The sequence below is a fragment of the Sipha flava genome, unplaced genomic scaffold (assembly GCF_003268045.1).
Source record: "Sipha flava isolate LNK unplaced genomic scaffold, YSA_version1 315_pilon_pilon, whole genome shotgun sequence".
Lineage (NCBI taxonomy): Eukaryota > Metazoa > Arthropoda > Insecta > Hemiptera > Aphididae > Sipha > Sipha flava.
The window spans coordinates 390,456-400,821 of record NW_020272995.1 but is presented as its reverse complement, the minus strand read 5'-3'; the positions used below and the strand labels follow the sequence as shown (position 1 = coordinate 400,821).

General features: G+C 26.5%; 3 protein-coding genes across 4 annotated transcripts; 2 read left to right on the top strand and 1 right to left on the bottom strand.

Moving 5' to 3' along the window:
• Positions 1–2,273: 2,273 nt before the first annotated feature.
• LOC112686584 lies at positions 2,274–3,120 on the bottom strand. Its single transcript, XM_025558947.1, has 3 exons — positions 2,987–3,120; positions 2,533–2,846; positions 2,274–2,463 (listed from the first exon to the last, which is right to left on the bottom strand). Exons 2-3 carry the CDS (start codon positions 2,833–2,835, stop codon positions 2,338–2,340), a joined length of 429 nt encoding a protein of 142 aa, XP_025414732.1. The 5' UTR covers positions 2,836–2,846; positions 2,987–3,120; the 3' UTR covers positions 2,274–2,337.
• Positions 3,121–3,260: 140 nt separating this feature from the next.
• LOC112686581 (alpha-1,3/1,6-mannosyltransferase ALG2) lies at positions 3,261–4,795 on the top strand. The gene has a single exon (XM_025558936.1). The coding sequence runs from the start codon at positions 3,408–3,410 to the stop codon at positions 4,596–4,598; it is 1,191 nt and encodes a 396-aa protein (XP_025414721.1). The 5' UTR covers positions 3,261–3,407; the 3' UTR covers positions 4,599–4,795.
• Positions 4,796–6,160: 1,365 nt separating this feature from the next.
• On the top strand, positions 6,161–10,134 carry LOC112686585. 2 transcript variants are annotated; one of them, XM_025558950.1, is made up of 3 exons: positions 6,161–6,680; positions 6,867–7,162; positions 9,713–10,134. In XM_025558950.1, the coding sequence occupies exons 2-3, from the start codon at positions 6,924–6,926 to the stop codon at positions 10,023–10,025; spliced, it is 552 nt and encodes a 183-aa protein (XP_025414735.1). In that variant the 5' UTR covers positions 6,161–6,680; positions 6,867–6,923; the 3' UTR covers positions 10,026–10,134. The 2 variants fall into 2 exon arrangements, with proteins under 2 accessions (XP_025414735.1, XP_025414733.1); XM_025558948.1 differs by having other exon boundaries at positions 6,161–7,162.
• The last annotated feature ends 232 nt before the right edge of the window (positions 10,135–10,366 follow it).

Here is a 10,366-nt window from a genome sequence, read left to right as displayed (position 1 = left end):
ATTAACAATTAAACACTTAAATGTTTTCTATATAATCCAATTATATAAAAATATTAATTGTTATAAATATAATAAGTACAATTAATTTACTATAAACTCATCTGCTGTAAAATTATGATAATTATTAATAATAGATTAATAGCATTCAAATTTTCTATTTATAATTGACATTTCTTTTTTTTTATTTCAAGTTAAAATTAGAAATGTATTTTTATTTTTATATGGCGTAAAACAATTGTTAAAACAATGTAAAATAATATCTTTTTTATACTTTTCAATCCTGATTAAAATGCTAATTTCTTAACAATTTTTTTTTAATCCATTTATTTTCTTTAGTATGTTCCATTTTTAAAATTTGGAAAGTGGGTAATTGTCACATACCCATGCATATCCTTCACTACATTCCTGGGTACACTGTACACAAATGTGGTCTGCAAGTATTAATAAAAAAATAGGCACTGGCTAAAAAGATATATTAATCGTATTAATATCACTTAAAAACCGAAAAAAAAAAATTAAGTCATTTTAGCTAGAATATTAGTAATTTTTTTAATAATTCAAGAAATTTAAACTTTTACTTGTATTTAAATATATATAAAAAAAAAAAAAAAATTATGACGGCTATATATGGGGTTGTCAATTCATATTAATTTTTTTAATAATTGTACAGCGAATATACAATTTTGTTTGGTTTATTAAATACCTAGACTGTAAATTTAAGATCAATAACTTCATTATATTAATAATACTATAATTCTACACTGCTATAATATTCTAAAAATAAATTAAAAAAATTCTGTCATTGGTTTCAGCAAATGGATATAAAATATGGATTTTATAAATACCAATATTACGGAGAATGCATAAACCTTTGAAAATTGTATGTAGTTTCAAAGTAGGGTTAAAATAAATATAAAATTTAAGTAAAATAGATTATAATTATTTGTGTAAAGCACTACAATAGTCATGGATTACAGATTTAAATTCAATAAATATTTTATAATCATTACTAATTAAAATAAATTACTAATATTCTAAATAAATCAAAATTAAACATATATTTTAACTAAATTATTGCAACTTAAGAATGACAATAGCACAAGAAAAACGATATAGTTAATATTCTTTTAAAATTAATTAGGTACATACATTTGTATGTAATTTGAAATACTTAAATTAAAACGGTAGATTATTGTACAATGATAAAATGAAAAATTAAATTTTTTATAGAAATATTCACAAATAAAAAATGAGGCAATCATAGATAACTAACTAATTACTAGTAATTTAAGTAAAATATAATTAATATAGTAAAATAAAATATATTTATCAAAAAACATAACACAATAGTACAAATTAAGAATAGAAAATGAGAAGAAAATCACAAAAAACATTTTATATTTCTAATATAACTACTATAATTATTGGTTAAGACAATAAAAACAAACACAAAAATACTGAGTTCAATATTTTTTAATTTAGTGATTTAAATAAAATTAAAAAACTTAAATTTTCTAAAAAGATAGGTACTTTTACTTAAGAGAACAATAAATTCTTAAATCTAATTAGTGGAATAATTAATCTATGATAATTAAAGTTTGGGATTAATAACCATATAATGTAAAAATAAGAATAAATGCATGTAAATTTACATTTAGTATTATAGTAATTTGAACACTTCTATAAAACAAAATATATATATATATATATTTTGAATTGTGGTTAAAACCACTTTTAGTTAACTTAAACCTTTTATTAATTTATCAATCAATAGGGACTAACATAATATTTAACTTAAATTTACCAAGATATGATTTTTTTTTTTATTTAAGCATATTATATAATAAAATATATTAAAATCCAATATTATTAAGTTCAAATTAAATAAAAAAATTATTTGGTAAAATAATAAAACTTAATTATTAAACATAAATAGTATGAGAAAAATAAAACATGTCTATTTTAAAAAAAGAAAAGAAAAGACAAACAAATTAAAACTCAAATAAATAAATAAATCAAAACGAAAAGGTAAAGCATAACAAGGTTGAAAAAAGTTAGTAGTACATTACTAAAATAAAACAATTTGGGTTCTTAAGATATTTTTTGAATACATTTTATAAATTAATACTTAAATGTAAAATATATAACTATTAATTTAATTTGCTTTTGTTTAATTCAATTAAAGTTGTATAGTATTATTATGAATTCATGATAGATATATTAAATAGTATAGGTATAGTAAATAGTGTTATTAAACATAGAAATGTATTTAGTTTTTTTTTTTTTTTTTTTTTTAAAGTAATGTCCCTTATGATGATATAAGTTTCGATAAAAATATTACATATAATTATCTTGTTGAGAAGCTGTCATCAATCCATTAGCAACAATTGCTGCATTTACAGCTTGGTTGAATACATCTTCACAGTCTATGTCTGAAGGTTTATTCAAAGGTTGAGACATAATCTATAACAAAGAAAAATTAGAGTGAATTTAATCAAAAAGGCATACAAGATTAGTAAAACAAAAATGTACTCTTATATTTTGCAATTGCGGTTGATGGAAATTATGACTCTGTAGGCCGTGCTGTTCAATGGCCATTTGTACAGCAGTATCTTCTAAAACACATCCGTTATCGGATTTACGTTGAAACTCAAGCCACAAATCTTTAACCCTGTTGGCCTGATCAACTAGATGGTTTAACACAGTCGATTGATGAGAGGCTATTTCCATCTCAACATTCAAATGATTGTCAAGTATGCAAAGACCGTGCATGTGATGCTCCCAGCGTTCTTGTCGCCGTTGAGCTGCTTCAGCACGAGATAAGTCATCAGTCATTTTGGTATAAACTACAAGGAAAAAAAAATTAATGTTAAAACAAAGAAGCGTTAAAAAATTTTTTATTTTATAATACTAAAAGTGGGTTAAAATTCTAAAAAAGTCCTTGAACTGAGTCATATGTCTTACCAGTTGGACATAATGAACTTACTTGGAATACGGGTATACGAAATAGTTAAGAGATTTGCCAGGACATTGCGAATTATTTAAAAAATAACCCGTAAAATTAATTTTTTCAAACGAAACGAATTGGAACTTGGAGAGCAACTATATTTTTAATTATTATTTATTTATTATTATTATTGTTTTTGATAAGTCAATACACATTGATAGTCCCACTACTTATTTTTCCATGGTTTTCTACAACGATCCATGATTTTAATCTTTGATAACTAGATCGGTGTTATAAATTAGGTGAAAATTGATAAGAAGTCAATCGAAGTTGTCGAAATTTTAAATTTTTCTCTATGATCTGTACACGCCGATAACTAACATGAAATAATAACAATAAATTATTTGAATTGCACTGTGTTTGGGTTTTCGTGATGAGATTGTAAATTTAAATTATCGTAATGAAATTGAATGTTGTATTCTTACATCCGGATCTGGGCATTGGTGGAGCCGAACGGTTGGTGGTCGATGCAGCTGTAGCGATGAAAGAATCTGGCCACTCTGTGCAGTTCATCACTAACCATCACAATAGTTCTCACTGTTTTGAAGAGACCAAAGACGGCACATTACCAGTGATGGTCGTAGGCAATTGGCTGCCGAGGACTGTGTTGGGCAAGTGTTATGCACTGTGCAGTTATGTGCGCATGATATATGCTGCTGTGTACTTGACCTTTTTCAGTTCGTTTAATCCGGATGTGGTGTTTGTTGACCAGATATCAGTCTGCATACCAATATTGAATTATATGACGTGTAAAATCATATTCTATTGTCATTACCCAGATCAGTTGTTGGCCGCTCATGATAATACTCTAAAACGTTATTATCGATTACCGTTGGATTGGTTGGAAGAGAAAACTACTGCGTGCGCCGATTCCATTCTAGTAAATAGTTATTTTACATTGAGTGTGTTTAAAAATACTTTTAGAAGTATTGAAAAACTACCAGAAGTTGTTTACCCTTCTATAAATACTGCTATTTTTGACAATACCAAAAGTGTTAATTTGGACAACATAATAGAAGTAGAAAGTGGTAAATTCATCTTATCAATAAATAGATTTGAGAGAAAAAAAAATCTAGAATTAGCTATTCATAGTTTAAGTTTGTTAACTGAAAAAAATATAAAACTCGTATTAGCGGGAGGCTATGATCCTTTTAATTTGGAGAATATAGAATATTTTCAAGAACTTGTTAAACTTGTTCAAGACATGAATCTTAGTAATCGTATCATATTTTTGAAGTCACCTTCAGATACAGTAAAAATATCACTTCTTAGACAGTGTTCATGCTTGGTGTATACTCCATCCAATGAACATTTTGGTATTGTACCATTAGAAGCTATGTACTGTAGTAAACCAGTTGTAGCTGTAAATAATGGAGGACCAAAAGAGACAATTGAAAATGATTACAATGGATTCTTACAAAATGCAAAACCAAAAAACTTTGCCAATGCAATAAAACTGATTGTAGAAAATGAGGAAAAAGCAGAGTTATTTGGAAAACGTGGTAAAAAAAGATTTGATGATATTTTTTCATTTGGAGCTTTTAAAAATAAAATAAATAGTGTCTTAGAAAACATAAAAAAATCTGAATAAATTTGTTATGTGGCTATTTAATTGATGATACTTATTTAAGATTTAAACTTTTCTTAATTTATATTATCAATTATTATTTATTTAATATTGTATATTTTTTTGGGACCAAAAATCATCTGTGAACCTAATTTAAAATACGATTATAATTGGTTCTTCATATTATATAAGTATCATGTACAATTAGGAGAGTATGTAATTGACAACATATTTTTACCAATAACTTTATAGATAATAGTTATCTAATCAACATAATATATTTCATACTTAAATATGCTTACCTATTGTAAATTTATTTTTATAGTTACATATTTTTTAAAGATAATTTATTGTCACAAGTCTCTAATAGTGGGTAAATAATAATAATAATAATTATTATTATGTAAATATTAAATTGTAAAATTTATTAAAAATCCTATTTTTATTAATTACAATATATATATTTATGTACATATGTATTATATTTTATATTATAACCTATAAAGGTTGTGATAGATGTCTGAATGGTTTTTGCTAATAAGTATTGTAAGAACATGGTCACAATGGTATAATTTATAAGATTTATTTGGTTGGTTTTATATTTCCATCTTTAGAAAGTTATTTCTTTTATTTCATTTATTCTTATGATGGAATAAATTACTATAGGTATAATTTCAGTGTCTGAACATCTCAAAATTAAATTGAATTATAAATATAACAATAAATTATAAGTAAAATTGCCAAATTGATTTTGAATATATATATAATTTTGTATTCGTTAAGTTTGTACAGTAACTAGAAACGTGTCTGTGGTATACAATGTTCATTGAGTAGGTACTTTGCTTGATTCCTATTGAACTATTATTAATGAAGTAGGTTTGTACTTAGTAATTATACTTATCTATAATTATTTTTGGTAGATTCAATTTTACTATTCTATGATATTTGTAACTTATTGAAATGTAGGTATTTAATTTTGTACCTTTGTTTTTAATAAAAATAAAGATTAGTATAGAAAATAATAAGATTTGATACTTTTTTCTTAACTATATCAAGCTAGTTTTAGAGTATAATTTAAATTCTGCAATACTAATTAGCATTGAAATAGATTTTCCAAAATTTATTTGATTTTTGTTTTGTATGGATATAATTTACCTAGAAATGATTATAATCAATTATCTATGTGTTATTTTCAATAAATTAATGGATCATATTTTCTAAAAGTTAAGTAACTGATACCGAATATTATACGAATTATTGTATTACAATTTTAACTTACGGACGTTTTGATGCTTCTTCAATACTCTCCCAAGTTAATTTTAAAGTTCCTTTCCATCCAATTAGGTCTTAAGCTTCTTTTCCTATAGCCACGTAGTAGTAAGTAAATACCTACGTATTTTATACTTAAGAAAATATTTATGCACTAAAATATATATAGGTACGTTATAAAATCGTTTGATTTTATAAATAGTAAACTTTTTAACATGATTTTTCTTTTTTTCAAAATAATAATTTAAAGAATTCATATAATAATAGTTTAAAGTTACATATGGTTGATAATAGTTTTGTATAGTTATGCTACAGAATACTATATTATATTTTATTTTAAAGCTATCTATATTATAGGAAAGATTATTATTACCTACACTATTGACCAGCTATATCGTTTGAAGTATCCTTTACAGCTGTCTTAAAACAAAGTAGGTACCCTTCAATACTACGATTAAAAATATGCTGCATTTTTACTACGACACTTGTAGAATTACTCATATAGTAACTATGAAAAAAAATGATACTCCTTAAAGCTATATCGTATTTCAATAATCATCACAATATGAGTTCATAAAGCGTATCTATAGTTTCTCTATGTAATATTTATTTATGTACGCCGAAATCATTAATGTTGAATTTTCAATCGATTTAAAATTCGTAAAGCAGAAGCACAATTTAAATTGAATCATAACTGAATCTATATTTTTTTTCCATGTAGACATATCGATTATCGGATAACAATTCTGTTGTAGCGTTCTAATTCAAAACGCTAAGTATTTTACTATGGGAAGATTTTATGTTAGGTCATGAACTCTAAAAGACTTTGCAATCTCGGTACGTATTCGATTATTATTTATAATAAAAACTTATAATGTCACACGTCTCTATTGATTTGTCTTTTGAAATTAATACATTTAATATAGTATAATAATATATTAATATTTGTTGGTTATAAAAACAATATTGAAATACCTAATCATCTGGTTCATATGATAAAATACATGATTATTGTTCGATCAGAAAAATAAAGAATTGAACATACTTAGTACTGTACTACTGCACATCAATAATATTGGGATGGAGTATTCGATTGATGAATATAACTGTGTGCCGTCGAAAAAAAAAGACAACTGCGGTTCAGGGGCACAACACGGAACGCCTCTGACCGAATACAAAGTCACAGGTCGATGCGTGAAAAATGAATCTTCGGCAATAATTCCAAAAAGAAAGAATAAAAAACGGCAGGTTTCAAGCCACAAATCAAGAAAAAAAAATGGTGACGAGATGCATCCTTTATTGGCTCCGGAAAACCCTGCGTACGCGTTATTAATCTTGTTCTACTAGTATTACCAGTATACTAATATTTTTAGATTCTAAGTGAAACAAGGAATCGATGTTTGCAGAAACGTCACGAGTTATCTATTTTATGAAACTGAGATTTTAGTAAAAACGTATACTAGTCTTTCTACGCATTAAGTGTAAAAATACTGATTATTAATTATTATTTATTTGATAAAAAAAAGTATAACTAAAGATGTTTTTACACTGAACGCATAGGAACACATGAATAGTATATGTGTTTTTGCAAGACCCTAAACAAAAATGACTACAATTTCTTTGCTTCTAAATACATATATAATATATATAGATATTATCTAACTTGACAAAATTGTGGGTCCCCGAATTTATTTTAAGTGCGAGGCCCTAGGCAATTACCTAAGTTGCCTGTCTGCTAAACGACGGCACTGGATTAATGCGTGTTATATAATTATAAAACGAGTACTTTTTCACACATACGCCGATTATACACACTTATTGAATAGAAGATATTCCAAAAGATTTAACTATGGATTACATGATCTACTTCAAGTATAATCTCATAACGTTCGTTGATATTGAGCGAAGTTTTTCATCGTACAAACTAGTGATGGGTCGAACCGAACCGAATTCAAAATGAAAGAAAATTGAATCGAACTATTTATTATTTAATTATACCATTTAGGTATATTCGAAATTTGAACTTGAAAATATTCTTAATCAAACAATATAAAATTAATTTTCTATATTTTTTAGTTATAGTAAGTATCATCAGGGCCGGATCTAGGGGGGGGGGAAGTCGAGGATTTATCCCCGGGTGTAACATTTTAGAAGGTGTAATTTTCGTAATTATTAACAACTAATTTGATATTTTTAACTTCGTTAAATACTGATATTAGGTTAAAACTTAATAAGTACGATTGTATATTGATTATAAGAACACAATTTATTTGAGTATTTATTTATTAGTCTATGGATAGAGTGTAGTTTTAACATTTTACCCGGGCGTAAAAATTCCTAGTTCCATATCTGAGTATCATAATAGTATTAACTATTTTTTTTATATTATTACGATTATATATTATCAGGGCCGGCTTCAGTTCTTTCAGCGCTAAGTGCAAAAAATATTTTGGCAATCCTCTATCTTAAACGACTTAAACATTAACTTAAACAGGCAGCATTTTGGGAGCTGGATGAGCCTCATACATATTATAACCTAAGCCTCATTTAAAAATGTTCAAAATAATTTTTCAAGGGTGTATAATTGCCACGTATTTGTAAATCACTCATAGAACAAATATAATAAATTAGTGATAGTTTATTAAACTGTAATTGTACTTACAAGCGCGGTCAATCTTTGCATGTTGATAGAATAATAAACAATGATAATTATAATAGCAATCAAATTTATATTGAATCACATCCTTAATTTTTTTTTATCTATAGTAGATAATTCGCGTCGCCAATGATTGATCAAATTTAATTATATTTTTGATGCCTCTAACGCGCCCTTTTGATTTTGACGCTCTGTGTCGTTTCACGCGTCGATCATATCTAAAGCCGACTCTGGGTATGATAAAATAAAATAATTCTATGTTGAAGCAAGTGATTATTTTTGTAAATATCTAATGGTAATATAATTACAGATTATTTTTCATATGATGTGTGATCAGTGGTGGCGTGACGGCAGATTTTTGAGTCCTTGGACTCAAGTCAGTGGGTGGGTATTGGCCATTGGGTATCGAGTGGGTATGTAGCATGTAGAAAGAATAGGGGGGAAGATCTTTTTATAAGCTACCCTTAAATTTCTTTTTAGGTGGGTGGGTGGGTGAGCAAAATCCTAACAGGACTCATGAAGTAAAATATTTCGCGCCGCCACTGTGTGTGATAATATGATCAAAACCACAATTTTTTTTTATAAAAGCGAAAAGGAAAAATATAAATGTTATTTGTACTCTATATTTTTAAAAATTCTATCAGAAAAATCAGGTTCGACCCATCATTAATACAAACATTTGTTAACTTATCGATTGTTTTTTGTTTGAAAACATCTGACATTTTAATTGTAAGTACAGTGCAACAGTGCAATATGATAATCAACTAGAATATTTTTAATATAATTTTTTTTTATTTCTATTTTACTTTTTAATTTATTTTTAATAATTTTATATATCTAATAGGTACTTAAAATTGAACTGGACATTAATGTCTATTAATATTTTAACTGTAAATTGATAATTCAGTTGATATTTTATCACGCACAGTTTAATTAATTGCTTATATTAGAATTTTATAGGAATGTTATAATTTTCAAAATATCTTAATGCAATTTGTGCTGTTTATTTACTTGACATTTTTGATTTAATGCTAAACCAACCTTATTTAAAAATTCGATTCTATTATTATTTATCAACCATCTTTAAAAATAAAAACTCATCTATACGACTTCTTTCATTTAGAATCGTTTACCGAGATCAAGGGTTCAAAGTTTAATAACTAATATTATTATTCTCTATATAAAACTCGTTTTTTTTTTTTTTTTTTTGCAGTAGTTCAACGTACACCGATGAACTGCAGTCACCGCACTCAGAAACAAGCCAAAGCTTTTATCGCAAGTGTATGCACTTTCTGTTTCCAAAATTGGTTTCTGTTTCCGACGAAAACCATTATACCACCACCTATTCGGCGCGTTTGACATCCGGTGTATCATCGACCAGCAGGAGAACCGGAGAAACATTAATTTCGGCGAAACGGACGCGGCCATCGAAGATTGATAAAGAAATATTCGTTCGGTCTAGGATTGGTTTCAACGTGACGCAAATCTATTTCCCCGAGTCGGGACAAATCTTCAAACCGGAATAAAATATCTCATAATTTAGTGTATATGCTTTAGTATATAAAGTTTACTATTTCCCATGCTTTATTGTATAAATAAATTATTAAATCACATGGATTATCATATGGTTATTATAATAACTATACGAATTACGCTATTTTTACAAATAAATAAACACTATAATTGTACAAATAAATTATTATATGGTTATTACAATATACGAGTCACACCATTATTTAATGAGCTATACCTTCCTGCCCCTACACTGTTAAATCAAAACTTTAAAACAGTGTAACACACAATGTACCTACAATTGCAACCATATATTTTTTAAAGTGAAACGACCGCAGAACAATGTCTGCACATA